Source organism: Mustela nivalis (assembly GCF_964662115.1).
Source record: "Mustela nivalis genome assembly, chromosome: 13".
In the NCBI taxonomy this organism is placed as follows: domain Eukaryota; kingdom Metazoa; phylum Chordata; class Mammalia; order Carnivora; family Mustelidae; genus Mustela; species Mustela nivalis.
This window is the reverse complement of record NC_139032.1, coordinates 59,510,846-59,532,776: the sequence shown is the minus strand read 5'-3', so window position 1 is coordinate 59,532,776 and position 21,931 is coordinate 59,510,846. Positions and strand designations below refer to the sequence as shown.

Genomic DNA, 21,931 nt, shown 5'->3' with positions numbered 1-21,931 from the left:
GAAGGCCCTTCCTGTAGAGACACTGGGGTGCCCTGAGCCACCAGCCTCCGTGGAGGACTCTGGAAGGCCAGTATTCCTGGGAACACCCGCAGCTGGTGTCTTTGATCCAATGTCAGACCCTGCCTTGCGTCTGCCTCCAGATAGGAGAGTTGGGGAAACAGCCGCTTGGGGTAGCACCTCAGTGGCACAGCACCCTACTGCTTCAAGCTCCTCGGTTTGGTCTCCTTCCTTACACTCCGTGATGGATGAGGAGTAGGGCAGCCTGTGCTGACAGGGTGGGACGAGGGGGAGAATCAGTCAAGGCCTGCGTGAGGGCACCTGCCAGCGAGAGGTCGGATGCCTGCTGTCTCCCCCAGGCGCTTCCAAAGGTGAAGACAGAGGTCTGGGCTCCAACAGTGTCTGTGGTCAGCCCTGCATGAGCAGCTGGGTCCTAGAGGGCCCCGGGGCATGAGGGCCCGTGAGGCCACCTCCTTGCTGTCTTTTGCCTTCCTTGCTGTCTTTCATTTTGAACGCTTCAAGCGCAAGGCTCACCAAAAATATTTCATCCCATTTCCTTCCTTCCTCCCTCTTTTCCTTCCTTCTTTCCTTTTTTGATTTCATTTATTTATTTATTTGAGAAGGGGAGAGAAAGAAAGAGAAAGCGAGCCCATACCAGCCAGTGGAGGGAGAAGCAGACTCCCTGCTGAACAGGGAGCCCAATCCCAGGACTGGGATCATGACCTGGGCCAAAGGCAGACGCTTAACCCACTGAGCCACCCAGGTGCCCCCCACCAACGTATTTTCTTTTTTATTGGTAACTCATAGAATTTTCTTTGAAATGCAAGCATCACCCCCAGAGGCTGTAACCCTGTGAAGAGCTAACAATACAGAACACACAGAGAATTTAATGCCGTACTTTCTTGGTAATTCACGTTTTTGAGCAGGCAGTAGTACATTGAGAGTTCTGCAGTAAGACAAAACACAACAAGAAGCGGGCTCTGAGGGAGGGCCCTTCATCTCCTGCCTCCAGGAAAGGAAGGACGAGCGCTCTCGATGTTTCTCATGGTGCTTTCCAGAGCTCCTTTGGCGATATATATACAAAAGGCACATAAAGTCTTATTCTCTTCCTTTTTCTCACACAGAAGCTTATACGTTATACATGCTCTGCTGTAGCTGGTTTATTTTTCATACGACGGTGTATCCTGAAGATCTTCCCATATCGGCTCACAGCGGGAGCCCTCACTCCTTTACGCGGCTGCCCCGCACGCCTCTGTGTGAGCACGCCGTGACTTATGCAGCCAGCCCCTACAAATAAATTCTTGCGTTGTTTCCAGTCTTTTGCTACTAGAACCTTGTACATAGATCACCTCCCTTATGTGCGAGTCCAGTGGTAAGATACATTTTCAGAGGTACAGCTGCTTTATCAAAGGAAATGTGCATTTGTGGTTTTGATAGGTTTTGTCAAATTGTCTTTCGTGGGTGTGTGTCCAAAGGGGTCCCACCAGAGTTGTGTGAAGGCTGTTTCCCTACAGCTGTCCCGGTACAGTGCTTTACCGACTGGTCACGTGGTATGGTGGCAAGCGTCTTGGGTGAGGGCCTTGGCTCTGGGATGAAACTGGTACCTTCAAGGGGTGGGGAGCCTCAGTGCAGAAGAGGCAGTGACCCCTGGTGGTTAAGACTTCCACTCCAGGGGCGCCTTGGCGGCTCAGTTCAACATCCAACTCTTGATTTGGGCTCAAGTCATGATCTCACGGTCTTGGGATCAAGCCTTGAGTCGGGCTCTGTGCTGAGCGGGAGTCTGCTTCTCCTTCTCTCTTTGCGTCCCCTCCCTACCCGCTGGCCACACGCACTCTTTCGCACACACGCGTGCTCTCTCTCAAATAAATAAATCTTTAAAAAAAGACTCCCAGCCAACCTGAGCTCTAGTCCTCAGACAAATTACTTGATCTCTCAGGTCTCAAGTTTCTCATCTGCAAAATGGGGGACATGTTATCTACCATGGGATCACTGTGAGTTTCAGATGGGATGATGCATGGAAAAAGGGCGTGGCATGGTACCTGGCACGTGGCTCTGCCCTGGCCGGCACAGTGCCCTTGGCTGAGGAGCCCCTTGGCTGAGTCCCTGTCTGTTTTGTCTCCTATCAGGGGAGGAACTGGGCGCGGGCGTTTCTCAGGCCCTCCTGCCCCAAATCTCACTGTCGGACATGCCTTTCTTCAGCAACTCATGTAACCTGCACTCCCCCTTCATGTCTCCTGCTCATCCAAGGTATTCAGGAATCTCCAGTGCCCAACGGTCACTCGCTGCCGGGCAGAGATTTCCTCCGGAAGCAGATGCGGGGAGACCTGTTTACGCAGCAGCAGCTGGAGGTGCTGGACCGCGTGTTTGAGAGGCAGCACTACTCGGACATCTTCACCACCACGGAGCCCATCAAGCCCGAGCAGGTACGCCCCACTGCTCACTGCCCGCTAGACCTCCAGCTCGACGCAGGCTCGGCTTGCCCTCCCCCAGGCCTTTGGCGGGGGCCTGCATGACAATGCCGTGCTCTACTCTGAGGCGGGCTTCTTGTTGTTCTCAGACAAACTTGCATAGTTGTGGCCTCCCACGGGGTCAGGAGGACTCATCTGGGGTTCTGGCAGCTTCTTGCCTCAGTGCCTCAGTCTCCCCAGCCAGCCTGGGGGGGGCGGGGGTGGGGACGGTGGCATGCCTGGTGGGGCTATTCTGCCCTGTTACCGAATGGTGTTTTTTCCCCAGGCACAGGGGCCGTGTCGTGATCTTTGGGGCCACTCGAGGTGGTCTTGGGTCCTTATCCTGTCAGTCAGGGTGAAGATGGAAATATGGCCACAAGCCACGTTATGGTGGTGCTAGGGTGTGGCCCGCTGTCAGCCCCCAAGCAGGTTATCCTGCTATGCTTTTAGAGATTGAATCCCAGAGCCTGGAAGTGAAGAAGTGTCTCACTGGACACACTCCCAACTCGGTCATTTGCAAGAGAGGGAGGGATGTAGGAGAATGACCCCTTGCTAGCCCTGGACAGACGCTCAGTCACTGCCTTGGCTACAGGACCAGAAAGGCTCTGCCCAGTGAGAGGCTTCTGGGGCCTAGATAAGGTGTGTAAGGTACCAGATTCAGCTCAGGAGGCTATTTCCTGATGCCCGGTCTGGGCTGGTTACCTGGCAGGCCCAGGCAGTTCAGATGTGGTTCCTGACCACAGAGAGCTCCCATGTGGTGTGCACGTCAGGTAGACCCCGCTGGTACAGAAGGTGAAGACGGGCCTCACTGGGCTTTCTCTACGTGCTTATTAGATGGCGTTTCTGAAGTTTTCCCCCAGAGCCATTCAAAGACACATAGGCTGCCTGCACAGTTTCCTGTGGAAAGGAGAGAGGCCAGAGGGGATGTTGAGGAGTGAGGGGTGAGCAAAGCCTCAAGGCCAGCATCCTGTGACAGTCTGGCTGTCTGAGAAGCTCCTATGAGGGCTTTCACAGCCCATGTAGCCACTTTGTTTCCAGGTGGGGAAACTGATGCCAAGAGAGGGAGAGGGACTTGCCTGAGGCCAGAGCAAGTCATGTATTCACTTAACTAATGTTGAGGAGTATCCCCCGTGTGCAAGCCTGGAGTCAGGCACTAGGTACTTCAGTGAACAAGGCAGGCTTGGACCTGCCCCAGGGAGCCTACAGGTATGTGGAAGAACCACAATCAGTAAGAAGAACCCAAAAGTCATGGATTACAGATGTTCTAGGTGCTGAGGTGGGGACATTATCTGAGGTTCTCTGAAAGAATAAAGTAGAGTCTGAGCCAGGCTGGAGGCCACAGTGACCTCCTGGGGGAAATACTGAGCCCTGAGGCCTAGGGCCGAACCAGGAGAAGGGACATAGGGGTGAGGCGAGTGCGCCTGAGAAGAGGGAAGAGCAAGTGCAAGGCCTTCAGGTGACAGGGGGCATGGCAAGAGTGAGAAGTGGAAGAAGAGCCAAGAGAGCCCATGTGGCTCAGCTTTAGGGCACAGGGGCATGGGGAGAAGGGACAGTGATGTTGGGGAGATGGGCCAGGCCTTGTAGACTGTGGTTAAGGCTTTGGTCTTTCTCCTACACGTTAAGTCTCCTCTGGGAACCTTTGGTCTTTCTCCTACATGTTGTTCACCTCTGGGAACAAGGTGATCCTGTGGTGCTGGCTGGAGCTGATCCCACATGCTCCAGATGTTGGGCTTTCCGTCACAGACAGCCCTTCTGAGGGATGGCCAAATGCACCTTCCATCTGATACAGGAGGAGGAAGAAAAGGAGACTTTTTTGGATGAGGCCTAGCTTTCCTCCAGAGTTGGGGAGAAAATTTGTCTTCTAACCACTGATAAGGTCATGTGACTTTAGAGACAGCGGGGACTGGAGAACAATCTTTCAGCCCCCTCAGCCCTTAGAGGCCCTGAGAAGGGACAGGGTTTGTCTGAGGCTGCCCAGCAAGTGAGAGAGGAAGAGTGAGGGCTCAGACCTCCACACTCAGCCTGGCCTCTACCGCGTGAAGACTTCGGTGCTCGTGTTAAGCTCCTGTTAACTTAAAGCAGACATTCAGTATTAGAGACTGGGTTTCCCTCGGCGTTCCACGTGATTCTCATGGATGCTCAGACTCAGACATGCCTCATATTTTATTTAACTTGGAATACCCGGGAAATCTGGGCAGAGACTACAGGGCTTCATAACTGGGAGGAGTCCAGAAGCCACCCGTGGACTTACCCACTTGCTCAGACATTCATATACTCATTTATCCAACATATTTCTTGCAAGCTGCAATGAGGCTGGCACAGTGCCAGGCACCCAAGCGGTGCAGGGATGAGTCAGGCATCAGCTCTGTCTGTCCACAGCTCCCAGGGGCGATATGATATGGATTTAGAACCTGCAAAGCAAGGGAGAAGGTTCTGTGGGCCCTGATGAGTGGGGAGGTTGCCTCAGTTGGTAGCATGGGGCCTTGGTAGCATGGAGATGTTGCAGAGGGGACAGGTCTACTAGACTCCCTGCAGAGATAGGGCCTGGCGGGGAGGAGACCTGCATTACGGATGCTTCAAGGGCCCCATTCCTAGCAGCCTCGCTGTGTGGTGTCCTTCAGCATGGCGCGGACGCGACCGCGGGCCTGTGTCTGTGTGGGCTCCGAGGCGGGGCCTTCAGGCGAGCGTGTGGCGGGGTAATGACTGACTCAATGTTTTCTGGTTAATCTGCTTCACCTCCCCGTAATGTGCAGTAATGAGGAGAGATGGAAGGTGAGGCCGCGGGGCTGCCGGGCACACACACAGGCACTGGACTATGAATGACATCCTCGCTCCCGCTTCCCAGTCACCGGACCAATGACAGCCAAAGCAAGGGGCCACAGCCTGGGAAGGGGTGTCTGTCAAGGGTACGAGCTCCTTGAGCCCCCTCATGCCCACTCTCTGCCTGGCCTGGTGGTGACACCCAGAAGAGGGCCTGGAGCTCTGGTGGCCAAGGTGGGGGGGGTGTCTCTTCCCTATGTGAGGAGACCTAGGTCTCCACAGTCTAGTGGCCTTGGTGGGGGCTCGCCGTCCGTTTCACTGAGCAGCCTGTGGGGAAGAAGGAGCTTTTCCTGGCCTTGGGGTTGAGGGAGTTTGATTTGAGTCCAGCTGAGTCCCGGCTCTGTCCTGTTGGGAGGGATGCTTTTTCCCTGGAAGTTTCCATACCTGCGGGGGTAGTGATGGAGATTTTGCACAGCAGCAGCTGGACAACAGTGGTCTTCCTCACCTGCATGTGGTATGGTGCAGGTCGCAAAGGGCCTTCATGTCCACTCTCTCTTCCTTCGACTCGTGATTTAAATGCCCACTAAACAGTGTGGGTAAGTTTGGTAGAGCCCCGTTTTACAGACTGAACCTTTCCCCCCCAAACTGTTCAACCTGTGGTCAGCCCAGGGAGCTTCCAGGACTTGCAGAGGCCACAGAGCTAGAATTTGATTTCAGGGTCTTCTGTCCTCATCTTGGGCTAGATGGTTGCATGGCCCCCTTTCAGGAGAAAGATTCTGGGAGCATTTTCTAACTGGCTGGTTCTCAGAACTGGCCTTTTGCAGCCAGAGTCTGTCTGTTATTCCAGAATCCTCAGAGTTTCACCATGGGCTTAGGTGGTCAAATCCCCCTCAATGACCCAGCCCACCCACTCATGGGAAGAACATTCCTTTTCCAGGACAGGTGGGGGTCCTGCCAGTCACGCCCACACCTACCCAGCCGCTCTTTCTACCGAGATCTGCCCTGGGCGGGTCGGCCTGGCTTCTTGCTTTTATATGGGCACTGAGTAAACCCTTGGCCCTGGGTGTCCTGCGTACACACTTCCAGGGCAATCAAACACTTCCTTCTCGATGTGGTTATTGAAGAAGCAATTTTGATATCCCCACTTGTGGAGGGAGTAAACATCAACCTGAAGAGGGGAAAACAAAAAAAAGGAAAGAAATAAGTGCTGGTGGCGTGTGTGTTCAGAACAGCGGAGTCTGTTTCAGTAAAACTCGCGGTGACGCTGTCGCGGTCACGCTGCTGGTGGGAGCCGCTCCCTCTCCGGCCTCGGCAGGAAGGCTAAGGCGAGCACAGGCTGCCGTATTTACTCTCGGCAGACTATTAACCAACACCAGGCTATTAATCTGGCTTTTGAGCCTTCACTAAAGCCCATAAAAGCTCACAGTTGTCAAATGGAGTTCATTTTAATTTCCTTTCAATCACAGTAAATTATTCAGGTGATAAATCAGCTGGAGCAGCCTCCTGGCTGTAATAGAAACCCTAATTCCTGGCTAATTATCCAGCCCATTGCTGCCAACAGATCAATACGGGCGCAAAATGGAACCGGCCTAGGGCCCTCCCTCCCATCGGGCCAGAGACAGAAAGACAGCTGGGGAAGGGGACGTGCTGCTGACCTCCCGGGAAGTTCAAAGGTCATGGGGGTTAAACTGGGAGAAGGCTTGGTCCTCGTCTAAAAGAGAAAGCCACCAGAAATGCCTCCCGCTTGCTTGTGCTGCTTTGCCCTCTGAATGGTGGCATCTCTCCAGGCTGGTGGGCCTGGGCTGAGCACAGCCTGCTCCTGTGGGTGTCCTACTCCTGGAAAGGGGCTGGTTTGTGGTTTTGAGCATATCTGAGCTTGGTCATCAGGGATGGTCTGAACTCCTACTTGAGTCAGGAAAAGGGCTGGGATCGTGGGGAGAAAGATGAATTGTGGGGCATGCTTCCTTGCTTCAGGGAGCTCTTTTTCCTGGGTAGTGGGTCTGGGCCCAGCAGAAGGAGGTGGGGCAGGAAAAGGAGAGAGCGAGGAGGTGAGTGTGAAGTAGGCTGAGGAAGGGGGAAGGCTTCTTGGAGGAGGTGCCCTTTGTGCTGTATCTTGTGGGATGGGCAGACTCCAGATCCGTGGAGATGGTGGAGCTGGCTGGAGCGGCATTCTGGGTGGAAGGAACAATGTGGGCAAAGGTACAGCAGGGAACTGGGAGACGGTCTGGGAGGTTGGGATGTAGGAGGAGTGAAAGGCAGTCAGGGACAGTGGGGCTGGAGAAGCAGGAGGCGAGCAGACCCCAGAGGAACGTGGAGGTGAGGAAGTCTGACTTCCCCTTTGGGGGGTGTGTCCTGAAAAGCTCCGCGTCTGTGGTCTGGACTGTTGTGCTTACCTGGAAGCTTCCTCCATGGGGCCTCCTGCCTGTTGCCCTGTCCCTGTCCCTCCAGTTGCAGCTCTCTTCCTAAAGCCCACCCTCACTTACGGTTTCCCCCACCTGAGACCTCAGCCCCAGCCCTCCATCCCCGTCACAGCCCTTCACCACTGTCCCACGCCCCCCTGCCGGCCCCCTGGATGCTCTGGCTATGGCCAGGCCTGACCGCTCATGGCCCCTGTGGCCTGGGCCCCTCCTCCGTGTGAGGGGGCCGCGGACTGCAGGCCGGTGTGTGCGTGTGGCTGAGCGCGTGAACAGCGGGGATGGCTGCAGCCTGCAGGGTGGCGGCTACCGCGGTTCCGTGACCGTCTTACGGTGGTTGTTCTCGCTCCAAGCTCCTGCTCACTGTTTCCCTTCAGTCTGTTTTTACATCTACCCGAGCCAGGCCCACCAGGAGTCCTGCCTGCCCCGGGAGGCCTTCACTGACCCACTTCAGTCCGCACGGACTTGCTTCGTGTGTGAGTCCATGAAAGCCTCGGGTTCTAGTCATTACCATGGTGATTGTTGGAGCGACAGTGCCTTCACGGCCTGCCATGTGCCTGGATCTGTTCTGAGGAGCAGCCTCTTGGCCCATTGCATTACAAAGCCCCCGCCACATTCCTATCCCTACCGCGCAGGGTGGCTGGGGCTGAGGGAGGTTAGCAGGGACCCCGCCACAGGTATGGGCCAAAGTCGGACATCAGGGTCGGGGCTTGTGGCCACCGTGGCTGTCCCAGGTGCAACTTAGTCAGGCAGCCCCACTGATTAGTACAGGTGAGCGGTTTCCTGGGAACACACCTGGGGCTTCCGTGTACTCATCCTGGGAGGCGAGCTTGAGTTAGAAAGCGGAGGGATTGCCAAAGGAACCAGTGGAAGGATGAGCAGAAGTCCGAGGGCAGTGACTCTGCTGTTCTACTGTGACCTGCTTCTGTTTCTGCTCCGCTTACCTCGGTCCTCCCCTTGCGAAGCTGTGCTCTGGGCCACGCTCTTCCTTTGCAGATGAAGTAGGGAGTGTTTAGGAGAGACAATTGGAAATTCTTTTCTAGGAGGGATGACTAAGAGATTAGGGCTATTTGGTCTGAAGAAGGGAAGACTTGGGAATGTGAGCAGGGAAAGGGGCAGGCTGGGAGAACTTTCTGACAGCTCAAGCTTTCCAACCAGTGGAGTGGGCCTCCTTGTGAAGTAGCAAGCTTCCTGTCGCCAGAGGCATGTAAGTAGATGCTATCCTTATTCATATATGCTGTGTTAGAAGTTTATGAATCCACTGATGACTTGATGAGCTAAATGTCAAGGCTCTTCCAACCTGAAAGAATGATTCTAAGTTAAGAAGAGCAAGAAAGGGGGTGCCTGGGTGGCTCAATGGGTTAAAGCCTCTGCCTTCGGCTCAGGTCATGATCCCAGGGTCCTGGGATCGAGCCCCAAGTCGGACTCTCTGCTCGGCAGGGAGCCTGCCTCCCCCCTCTCTGCCTGACTCTCTGCCTACTTGTGATTTCCATCTGGCAAATAAATAAATAAAATCTAATTTAAAAAAAAAAAAAGCAAGAGGGGTCCGGTGGGAGGAAGGGAAGGAATAGGGGAGCCAACAAAAGGAAACCCTTAATATTGCAGAGTGGAAGGGACACTCCAGAGAAATTGCCCCCCACCCAGGGACTCTCACCAGGGGGGCCAGCCTGGGTCACTGGAGCTGCAAGGTCTTGGGAGGCTGGCGATGCCCCCAGCTCCCCTCATGCACAGAGCAGGTTGGGGCCTCCTGGTGAGGAGGTCTGGGTGGTGACAGCCACCGCCAGCCTTGCTGCCTACACATGGTCGTGGGCCTCCCCTGCCCAGGAGCTTGGGGCCTCCTCAGGGAAGGAGAGTGGAGAGGAGGATTAAACAGACCCGAGTCCTGCCAACACGTGCCACGGCTTGTGAGCGGGCTGGAGGGGTGATGCGTAACTTAAGATAAAGGAAATGCTAATTGAAAACCCCAACACGGGGTAACATAGGACTCTAGCTCGCAGTGGCTCTGTGACATGGAGGATGCCTGCAGTACGATCTTCATGTGGCAGATCAGGAAACTGAGGCAGAGAGACACTAAGGAACATACTCTGATGACGTAGCTCAGTCACGTTCCCTGTTCCCTGCTCCCTGCTCTTTGCGGGTGTCAACAGTCCTCTGGAGTCTGTGCGCTTTCCTCTGCATGTGCAGACACTTGCTGACTGATCGAGTGGTTTCACTCAGCAGGCGTGTATCGAGCACCTCTCCTGCACCAGGTACTGGGCTAAGTGCTGGAACACAGCTGTGACAAAGACAAACGTGTTCCCCAGAATTTACCCTATGGCAAGAGACAGATGTGGGCAACATGATTCTATCAGTACAAAAGGTGTGTCACTAGCAAGCATCATAGAGTGTGTTGGGTGCTCTGAAGAGAAAGACCAAAGGGTAAAGAGTGGGACCTCATCTAGATGGGGGGGCGGTCAGGGAATGTCTCTCTGAGGAGGCACCTTTGAGCTCAAGAAGGGGAAGTGTGGTGGGAATAGTGTTCCATGAAGAGGGAACAACCTATACAAAGGCTTGAGGCTGGAAAGACTGTGGTCCAATAACCAAAAGATGCCTCATGGGGCTGGTAAGCATGAGGGGCAGAAAGCAGCATGTGGTACAGGGGTGGGGTGGTGGGGAACAGGTGGGGACTAGAGCCAGGGCCTTGGATTTTGTCTTGGGAGCAAGGAGAAGCCTCTGCAAAATTGCAAACCAGGGACTCTCAGAAGCCAGTCCAATATGGATTAGAAGGTTATTTTGCTGCTGTGGGGAGACTTGGAGGGTCAGGGGACCAGGAGGCTGTTGCCAAAGTAGAGACCATGTTGCTGTCCCCCTGGAGGTCACTGTACCTCTGGGGACAGTTGTCAGCCCTGTATGGGATTGGCCTGCTCTCTAGTCTGAAATCCAGAACAGGAATTGTGGCCTGTGATGCACTGCTTCTCTCCCCTCCCTTCTGCTTCCCTGCGTTCCCCCCACCTAACCCCAAGCTCCCCAGCCCTGCAGCCAGGCTCCCAGCTTCCTAGAGTTGAGCTCAGATTTGATTCTGAGCTTTCAGATAGTCCAGGCAAAGAGGGAAGCTATCAGTTGTGTGCTTCTAACGTCTCATCATCTACTGGGGCGTGGGAGGGAATAGGACGATTCCCCAAAGGAGGCCATGCTTTTTCTGTGTCTCATGGAGGCCCCAAGCTCAGTCCTCAGCAACATGCACAGGAGAGCCACAGCCGGATACAAGGCTCTGCCTTCTAGGGCAGTGTGATGACCACATGCTCAGCAGTGCATTTCTGCTCTGACCATAGGGTTTGAGAAGGCAGCCTTGCTGATAGCCCAAGTTAAACCAAGAAAAATCCCAGACATTGAGGCGGCATTCCTAGATTTTCCAGTTTGAGGCTTGGAAAATGTGCTACTATCTCGGTGCTTTGTGACTTCCTTCCACCCAAGGGCACTGCAGGGAACATGTCCCACCCAGAAGTATTGGTTTCTAAGAATGTACCTCAACGGGACTCCCGGGTGGCTCAGTCCATTAAGCATCTGCCTTCCACTCAGGTCATGATCCCGGGTTTCTGAGATCAGTTCCCTCATGGGGCTTCTTGCTCAGCGGGGAGTCTGCCTCTCACTCTGCCTGCTGCTCCCCTTGCTTGTGTACATTCTCTCTCTGATAAATAAATAAATAAATAAAAGAAGGAAAAAAGAGGGCACCTGAGTAGCTGAGGTGGTTAAGCATCTCCCTTTGGCTCAGGTCATGATCCCAGGGTCCTGGGATGGAGCCCCATATCAGCCTGCATCTCCCTCTCCCTCTCCTGTGCCCACTCTCTGTGCTCTCTCACTATCTCTGTCAAATAAAGAAATAAAATCTTTTTTTAAAAAATGAACATACCTCATCATCGCCTCAACTCTTGATGAGAAGGTTAGTAGTTTTCCATTTGACTTCTCTGAAGTGGGCTTGGTGTACAGGAACTTGGGGATGTTGAAGAAAAGAAGGGGCATATGTTTTAGAGATTAAAGAAGCAGACAGCTTACCCACAGGATTGCGGATGGACAGGATGGAACAGAGAGGGCACGGCGGGGCCTTCCCATGGGAAGCAGGCACTCTCTGACCTAGTTGTACCTGGAAGCCTGATGCCAGAGGAAGACTTTTCTTAAAAAAAGATTTATTATTAGAGAGAGAAAGCATGAGCGGGATGGGCAGAGGGAGTAGGAGAGAGAAACTGAAGCACACTCAGAGCTGAGTGTGGAGTCCCACATGGGACTCGATCTCATGACCCTGAGATCACAACATGAGCTCAAACCACGAGTCAGATGCTTATCCAGCTGGGCCACGCAGGCGCCCCCAGAGGAAGACCTCTGCCCCTAAGGCATTGTGGAGGGGACCCAGTGAATATCCTGGGCTTTGAATAGTCTGAGGAGTAAGTCTTCCCATGGTAGGAGCCGTAAGAGTAGAGAGGGTCACAGCAGCAAGGAGAAGGACAGCAATTCTCTTCCCTATTCTTCCCTGCACATGGAGAGGGCATAGAAATGCCTTCCCGAACACTGAAATGCAAGCAAGATATAACTTGGATGTCAGTTTTGCCTTTGGAATGAGATAATAGCGAGGACTGTACTGGAGCTCTTGCTCCCTAGATCTCTAGAGGAGCTGGGTGCCTGTACACCAGCCATATTCTTTTTTGTGGGCTTTGTGTTGGGAGTGCACCGCAAGTCGGGCTTAAGGGATTTGGTTGTTTACAAAGCTCTTAAGAAAATCAAACTTTATTGCTTTGTAAACTAAAAAACAAAAAAAAAACCAACAATCCACGTAGATTTCTGGTTCTGATACAAGGTCTCAGCTATTACAGGCACCCCTTTCTTCTCAAACAATAGAAATATTGGATCAAATATAACAATAAAATATTTTTGATATATATTTGGAGTTGAATGGAAGATAGGGAAATCATTGGGAGCTGGAAGCGAGGAAGGAGTTCAGAGCCAGAACTTTAAGTGCATGAGCTAATGTCCCAGGGGCCCAGGGTACTTACTAGTCCTGGACATAGTTCCAAGTGAACTGGGGCTGGGGGCATTGATGCTGGTGCTGAGATTGAAGATATGACCTTAGACCTGTGTGATATGGGAGTTGGAACTGAAACTTCTGCAGAAAACTTGAAACCTGGAGGGGTGGCACTTTCCACGTAATGAGCAATGGGCACATTTTGGCTCCCAGGCTGACAAAAGCAGTAAAAATTTTGATTCTGCATGGGACTCAGAGCAGGAGTTTCCCATGGGAGGCTAAAATCCCAAGACTGTGCCACATACAAGTGTGATATCTCACTATATATTATTCCCAAGAAATTCAAGAAGAGAAATGAACATAAAAACTTTGCTCCAATCAGTGAGATCCTTGAGATGACTGACAGAAGCACATGAAAAACCCTTGTCTGAATCCTTCCAGAATCCAGTCTGTATAGCATGCCCACAGAGCAAACAATAACCACTGAAGATGAGCTCACAGTTTAAAAAGTTGCAAACCACACAAGGAACTGAGAGGGAAATGGAGACTTAACCAGAAGAATTAGTGCTGCAAGAACCTAAAATAATAGGAAATCTGAAGGAACTATAAAATGTCTCTAGAGACCAAGAAAGGACTGGTAACACTACAAAAAGATAAAACACCACGAGGAAGGAATATGCAGATTAGAAAAAAACCCAAAGGTATTTTCTGGAAATACAAATTTAATTAGTCATCAAAATCAAAATTCGAATTCATGGATTAAATACCAGATAAGTCACAGCTGAGTAGAAAATTAGTGATTTGGGAGACAGCTGAGGAAATTGCTGGGAATGCAGTACAGAAGTTTAAGGAGTTCGGAAGTAAGAAAGAGAGGGTTACATGGAATACCTGAGTGGCTCAGTTGGTTAAGCATCTGACTCTTGATTTGGGTTCGGGTCATGATTTCAGGGTTGTGAAATTGAGCCCTGTGTCAGACTCTATGCACAGTCTAGAGTCTGCTTGAGATTCTCCCCTTCTCCCTCTGCCTCTCCCTGCCATGCTCTTGCTCTCAAGTAAAAAAGTCTTAAAAAAAAAAAGAGAGAGAGCATTACAGATAAACCAGAGTTTCATGAGAAGGTCCAATATGTATCTGAGAGTTCTGGGAAGATAAATAGGAAAAAATAGAGGTGAGTCAATATTTGAAGAAATAATGGCCAACAAGTATACAGAATAGAACTGTTGCAAGATGTGTCATTAGATTGAAGAAACATACTAAATCCCAAGCAAGTTAAATAAAAATAAATGTGCATCTAGACAAAGCAGTAGTGAAACTGAAGAACATCAGAGCCAAGGCAAAAGTTATAAAAGGAGCCAGAGAGAAGGTATAACTTCTAGATGGACAGAACAATTTTTTCCAGCATCAGTAGGAGTCAGAAGATAGTAGAATATATCTGTAAGTGTTAAGAGATAATAAGAATTGATATGTATTCAGATAAATAATAATTTAACAGTGAAGGCAAATAAAGACATTTTCTGATGAGTACACCAAAGGTTTACGACTCACAGACACTTGCTGAATTGCTGAAGGATGTACTTCAGGAGAAAGGATATGAAAGACCACCAGTTTTAGCTCTGGTATGTGAAGAGCTTGGCAGTCATCACTCCCATATTTACAACAACAAATAAAGCTGAGCAAATTGAAATCAACAACTTTTCTTGACCCATCAGAGAACTGAGGTTGAGGGCAAACAGCTACTGAAATCTGCAGAAATAGGAGCATACTGAGTTACACGGGAGATCTTCCAGATTAACATAAAGCCTCTACTAAAGGTCTCTTTACCTCAGTTTCTGTTACCCAGTGCATCATGCCCAGCTTTCAGCAAAAAGTTAGGCAAGAGGGGCACCTGGGTGGCTCAGTGGGTTAAGTTTCTGCCTTCGGCTCAGGTCATGATCTCAGGATCCTGGGATCAAGCCCTGCATCAGGCTCTCTGCTCGGCGGGAAGCCTGCTTACCCTTCTCTCTCTCTCTGCCTGCTGCTCTGCCTGCTTGTGATCTCTCTCTCTCTGTCAAATAAATAAGTAAAATCTTTTTTAAAAGTTAGGCAAGAAATAACAGTCTGAAGAAACTAAGTAGGCATCAGAAACAGACTCAGATATAACATGGGTTTTAGGTTCATTATATATAGTGAATTAAAATAAGTATGGTGTGTTAAGGGCTCTAATGGGAAAAGTAGGCAGTACAAAAAGATGAGTAACATAAGCAGAGCTATGGAAACGCTAAGAAAGAACCAAAGGGAAATGCTAGAAATAAAAAGCACGATAACAGAAATAAAGAAAGCCTTTGATGGGTTCCTCCGTGGATTGGACAGCTAAGAAAAGGATCAGTGAGCTTGAAGATGTGTCAGCAGAAACTTGCCAAACTGAAATGCAAAGAGAAAGAAAATAACTCAAAAATAAAGATAAACCCACCAAAACAGAACACCCTATAATTCTCTATTCTGTATTGTGAAATAACTTTAAGAGGAGTAACATAGGCATAACTGGAGTACCAGAGGAGAAAGCGAGAAGGAAGAAGTGTTTGCAGTGGTGATGGCTGAGAACTTTCCAAAATTAAGGACCAAACCACAGATGCAGGAAACTCAGAGAATATCAAGATATTTTGATATCTATGCCCACACATAGTCATAGTCAAACATCAGAAGATTAATGACAAAGAGAAATCTTGAAAGCCAGAAGGAAAAACTACCTTACTTCTAGAAGAACAGGGATAAAAATTACAGTGGATTTCGTGTCAGAAACCACACAAAAAGAAGAGAGTGGGATGAAATATTTAAAGCATTGAAAGAAAGAATCCACCAACCTAGAATTCTGTGTCTTGGGAAATTATCCTCCAAGGGTGAAGGAGAAAGGGGTCCCTGGGTGGCTCAGTTGGTTAAGCATGTCCTACTCTTAATTTCAGCTCAGGTTTTTATTTTTTTTAATTTTTTAAAAAGATTGTTATTTATTTATTTGTCAGAGAGAGCACAAGCAGGGGGAGCAGCAGGCAGAGGGAGAATTAGGTTCCCTGCTGAGCAAGGAGCATCCCACAGCTCAAGTCTTGGTCTCAAGGTCATTAAGTTCAAGCCCTACACTCAGCTCTGTATTGGGCGTGGAGCCTACTTAAGAACAACAACAAGGGGCTCTTGGTGTCTCAGTGGGTTAAGCATCTGCCTTTGGCTCAGCTCAGATCATGAGATCGAGCCCTGCATTGGGCTCCCTGCTTTGTGGGAAGCCTGCTTCTCCCTCTCCCTCTCTCTGCTGCTCCCCCTGCTTGTTCTCTCTCTCTCTCTCTCTCACTGTCAAATACATAAATAAAATCTTAAAAACAAAGCAAAACAACAACAAAAAAAGTGAAGGAGAAATACTTTCTCAAACAAAAACAGAATGAATTTATGCCTAGCAGACCTATCGTGCAAGGAAAAACGTTCTTTAGGAAGAGGGAAAATAATATAGGTCAGAAACTCAGATCAAACAAAAAGCAAGGAGGGGAATTAGAGAAGGAATAAATGAATGTAAAACAAATTCTTTGATTTTTCTAATTCTTAATTGATCTAAAGGGTTAACTGTTTGAAGTAATAACAGTAACAATGTATGGGATGATTATGACATATGGTAAGTGAAAGGAATGACAGCAATGTCACCAGTGGCAGAAAGAGGGAATTAGGAAAACGCTACTGTGTTAGAGGGTACCTGCACCACAGTCGAAGAAGTATAGTGTTAATTGAAGGTAAACTTAGTGTAATTGTAAGTGTATATTGAAAACTCATAGGACAACCACTAAAAGGTTTTTTAAAAATTTCTTTTCAGCATAACAGTACACTAAAAGGTTTTTTAACTTTAAAATTTTTTCTTTATTGTGGTAAAACATGTGATATAAAAACTACCCTCTTAAACATATTTAAGTGTCCTTTTCAGTGGCATGAAGCAGATAAAATGGAATCCTATAATATATTTAATTAAACGCAGAGAAAGAAAGGGAGGGGAATGAAACAAAGAACAAGTTCAATGAATAGGAAACAATTACAAACATAGTAGATATTAATCCAGCTAGAACAATGTTTGCTTTATATGTGAATGGTTTAAATATGCCCATTAAAAGACAGAGATTATCAGAGCGTATTGAAGAAACACATGAGACCAATCTATTCGTAGCCTACAAGAAGAATGTGACACACAGAAGGAAGGGATGAGATTTAAGGAGCAGTGTTAACCAAACACATCGATCAACAAAGGATAATCTGAATAACTATTGATGTTGAAATAATGACTGATTTTGGTGTGTTTAAAAATCAATAGAAAAAAAAGCACAATAATAATAAGCAATATTGGGGGTACCTGGGGGGCTCAGTGGGTTAAAGCCTCTGCCTTCAGCTCAGGTCATGATCTCAGGGTCTTGGGATCGAGCCCCACGTCGGGCTCTCTGCTCAGCAGGGAGCCTGCTTTCTCCTCTTTCTCTGCCTGCCTCTCTGCCTATTTGTGATCTCTGTCTGTCAGATCAATAAATAAAAATCTTTAGAAAAAAAAATGTAATATTGGGAGTGGGCAGGTCAGAGTTAAAAATTCTAAGATCCTTGTATTACTCAGGAGGAAGATAGATATAGTGATAAACTTTAGATCTGGTTATGTCAAGGATGGAGATGAGCACATGAAGGTAATCACTAAAGTCATGGTAGTGGAATATATAACTTCCAAATTGGCTGAGGCAAAAAGGGAGACATAGAATGCTCAGTGGCTCCAATAGAAGATAGGAGAGAAGAAGAAAGAAGAAAAAAAGCATGGTTAATTCAAAATTCAAAATTAGGGGCACCTGGGTGGCTCAGTGGGTTAAAGCCTCTGCCTTCAGCTCAGGTCATGATCCCAGGGTCCTGGGATCGAGCCCCACATCGGGCTCTCTGCTTAGCAGGGAGCCTGCTTCTTCCTCTTTCTCTCTGCCTGCCTCTCTGCCTACTAGTGATCTCTGTCTGTCAAATAAATAAACAAAATTTAAAAAAAAATTCAAAATTAGATGGTAGATAGTAAGAATAACCACAAACCTTTGAGTAGTCTCAGTAAATATAAACAGATGGAATTTGTCAAATAATACAGAAGATAAAAAAAATAACCCAAACCCAGAAATATGCTGTTTATGGGAATTAACCTAAAAAAAAATGGTACTCAAAGCTTGCAAGTAAAGAGATAGGAAAATATAGATCAGGCAAATACTGACCAAATCAAATGTGACAGAGTATGATCACTCCAAGATGAAATGAACTTTCAGACCCAAAGGATCAGCAAAGACAAAGGATCAAGAACCCTTCACAGGAAGAGACGGCAGTCCTGAAACTGTATGTCCTTAGCCAGAGAGTCTCAAAATGTTTAAAGCAAAAGTGTCAATGAACTGGCCTGAAAAATCCCATAATACATTTTGGGGACTTCAGTATACCCCTCTTACTAATGGATAGGTCAAGCTGACAAAAAATTGGAAGGCGTATTTCTAAGTTCTGTACCATGTAATGATTATGTTTGATCAAGTAGATACATAAAAGACCAACAATTAGCCACTAAACATCCTTTTCAAACACATGTGGAAGGAACACTTAGAGACTATGTGCTAGTTGTGAAAGCAAATCTCCACGATACCAAAAATTGACATCATAGACCATGGTCTTTGATCAGAGTGTGCAAACATTGAAAATTAATAGTTCAAAGCAAAATATGGCCTCAAAGCTTCTGTATGTTTGAAAGTTAAGAAAGAAAATCAACTAAAAAAAAAAAAAATCCAGGGCACCTGGGTGGCTCAGTGGGTTAAAGCCTCTGCCTTTGGCTCAGGTCATGATCCCAGGGTTCTGGGATCGAGCCCCACGTCAGGCTGTCAGGCTCTCTGCTCAGTGGGGAGCCTGCTTCCCCTGCTCTCTCTGCCTGCCTCTCTGCCTACTTGTGATCTCTGTCTGTCAAATAAATAAATAAAATCTTTTAAAAAAATTAAAAATAAATAAATTAATTAAAAATCCATGGGTCAAAAAAGGAATCCTAACAGAAATGATGAAATATTAGAACTGAACAACCAAAAATCCTGACCGTCCCCAAAATAACAATGTTGCATATCAAAACTTGCGTGATGAAGCTAACATGGTACTTAGAAGAAAATGAATAGCTTTAAATGCAGTTTGTTTTAAAAAAGATAAGACTAGTGAGTTAAGCATTCAAGTCAAGCGGTTACCAAAAGAGCAGCAAATTCCAATAAGGCAAAGCGGAAGTAGCACATACATGGTGCAAAAAATACAAACAGGACAGAATCATACTAAGACAATTAGAAGGCTCTCTGCTGCTTGCCTAATCTGTGTCTCCTTAGAGAGCCAGTGTTAACTAATGAAAGAATTTCTAGACTTGTATGTTCTGAAAATAGTAGTAAATGAAAAGTTACAGTGAAAGCAGGGGGTGGGCAGGCCCCCAGATTGGAAGGGATCAGCGGTTTCATAAATAATAACTCCATAGTTATATGAGTGATATTTCAGAAAATTAAAGCAAGAGGGCATGAAGATAAACGGAAGCGCCGATGAGAAAGATCTAGGGGTTTTCGTTGTCCATGAATTCAGTCACGTGGGTGCCAGTGAAAGCAGACTTCAGACTGCTTTCTTTTGTGTTGGTCAGACCACACGTGTGTTGTAGGACTCCAGGGGAGGGCCTGACCTTAGGAAGGGTGGCAGCTAATTGGAACACGACCACAGGTGTGACTGGGTTGGGGGGAAGGGACTAGACCTAAGAGCTAGCATTTATTAAGCCCTCAGTATAAGCCAGGGACTGTGAGGAACTCCTCATGCAGCTCCTTACCTACCCTCTGCGTGCTCTGTGAAGTAGGTGGTGTACAATCGTTCCCATTTTACAGATGAGAGAACCGAGTAGAGAGAGGACAGCCTGTCCAAAGACCTATTGGTGGAAACATCTGCAGCCAGATCTTAAAGCCAGGCAGTCGAAGGCCTATACCTTGAACCACCACTTAACCTTCCCTCACATTCATCCGCCGCTTTCCCCACCCCCAGACCTGTCTTGTGAGGTCCTTGTGGAGGAACTGGAACTGGTTGGCCCGGAGAAGAGAAAACACAATGGGTACGCGAGAATGTAGTCGGATCTCAGAAGGGCTCTGATGGAGGAGGAGCAGATTCATTTGTGGGTCCAATGGGCAAGCCCAGAACCCAGGTGGAAATTAAGGGTAGCTTTCAAATCAGGCAAAGGAAAACTTCCAGACCGAACTGCCTGCATGCGGATTGGACATTGGGTTTCCTGTCACTGGGAGTGTCTGGCATGGACAGTGCAGCCACCTAGAAGGAAGGCTGAGGAAAGTTTTCAAGCATTGGACGGGGCCTTGGAAGAGGTGACCACTAGGATCCCTTCCAACTCAGAGCTTTGGCATTCTGTGACCAATGTGATTGCCCTTCCTCTCATCCATTCTGGAGAAGAGATGGATTTGTTGTTTCTTTCCTGATAGCTTGGCTGTAAAACACAAGGGTGAATTCCTTGAAGACCATCACATCACCCAACTCAATGTCAGTGCTTTTTAAGAAAATACAATTCTAGTTGGGTAGGGGAATTGGCCATGCTATTATCATTTTGGGATACCGAGAGCACAGATAAGTTTATCTACCTGCTGTAACTGTTTGACGTTCCTGGCAGGAGCCTGCTCATCAGGAAGAGAGTGTGTTCTGAAGGTGCTCAGAGGATTGAGGTCTGGAAGATAGACCTGCTCTAAATGACAGGATAAGGTCCTATCCATAGCCATCCATGGGGCTGGCGCAGGGGAATGGAGGTTAGGATCAACAGAGTCCAAGAGGTGTGCTCAGTGAGGTTGAAAGCAGAGGAAGATGTCAGAGGAAGGGGGCATCTGTCAGGAGGGAGGTAGGCTGTCCATTAACACGATGGAAGGACTGCTTGGGGCAGTGGTGAGGGGTTCCAAGGAGAGGTCGTGGCTGGGTGCTTGGGTGGAGCAGTGGCTTGGATGGGACTGGTGCTGGGGCACAGGGAGCATGCAGATCCCTCTGCCTTGTCCAGAAGACGGCAGGGAGCAGAGTGAGGCAGCCTTCCCTTTGCAGAGGGCATCAGGGAGCAACGTGTAGAAGATGGCACCCTGGTGAAGAACACAGGCTTCCAAAGCAGCTGTTGGTGAATTTGCAAGCTATTACCCAACCTTTTTTTTTTTTAATTTTTATTTATTTATTTGACAGTGAGAGACAGAGAGGGAGCACAAGCAGGCAGAGTGGCAGGCAGAGGGGGAGAGAGAGAAGAAGGCTCCCCACTGAGGACGATGGGATCATGACCTGAGCCGAAGGCAGACGCTTAACGACTGAGCCACCCAGGTGTCCCATGTTACCCAACTTTTGAGCCTCTTGGGAGATCCTGGTAATACATGATTGCAGGCTTACCTCCAGAGTCTGTGGGACTTTCTATTCCTGGGTTTCAGTATACAAACCACCATAACTTCTAGAACAAACATTAGCTTTTCTTCTCTTGTGTACAGAGTTATTATTTTATACCGGTTTGGCCTTACCACGGCTCTAACCTCAGTTTTCTCATATGTAAAATGGAGCAATAACAGTTCTTGTGTCATTTTTGTTTGTGCAGATGAAATGAAATGGACTTGAAGAGAATTTAACAGAAGGTCCAGCCTGTAACAGACACTCCAAAAATGTTGCTTCTATTATTGTTTACTTTTATCATTATGGTCAAGGAACATTGGCCACAGCAGAGGTTCGGCAGTGCAGAGACAGGGTTGTGACAGCAAAGGGATCAAAGCTGCCTGGGTGGGGCGGGGGGTCGAGAGGGGGTGGGAGAGGCAGAGAGGTTGGACTTGGCAGGTGGGAGGGACGGGAGGCTGACTAGAGGTGTTGTGTGACCTGTAGTGGCGGGATGTTCGCACTGCGGAGTTGCTGGAAACTTTCTCTTCCCTAGGCTCTGTTTTCACTGTTCGCCTGGCAACAAATTACACCAGCAAATGAGCTCAGGCTTTGAGGGGAGAATCCCATTAAAGTAATCAAAATAACAATTTGTATCACTTTTAGAACTTCTGCCTGAGGAGCTAAGAAATCTTTGTAATAAATTATTAATTCTGGGTTGTATTATAAGAGTTTTCCCCTACAAACAAGCAAATTAATATTTCCCTTTTGGTGCAACAGAGGACAGGAATTCTCTAGTCTCCTAGATCTGTCTTGAAGAGAGAAGGGGGTATTTAAAACCCAGACTTTGATACTACTGAGCTTGGGAATGTCCCTCCTGGGAGGAAGGGCTGGGACCAGCAGTGCCTGTCACCATGCTCTCCTGGATTCCCTCTGC

General features: G+C 48.6%; 1 protein-coding gene across 6 annotated transcripts in view; it reads left to right on the top strand.

The window, feature by feature from the left end:
• Positions 1–21,931, top strand: part of PAX5 (paired box 5) — a 200,929-nt gene that overhangs the window by 69,296 nt on the left and 109,702 nt on the right. For all 6 annotated transcript variants that reach the window (XM_082694881.1, XM_082694879.1, XM_082694884.1 and 3 more), the window contains exon 6: positions 2,245–2,420. In XM_082694881.1, the coding sequence (XP_082551007.1) occupies positions 2,245–2,420 (176 nt within the window). The remainder of the gene's footprint in view (positions 1–2,244; positions 2,421–21,931) is intronic.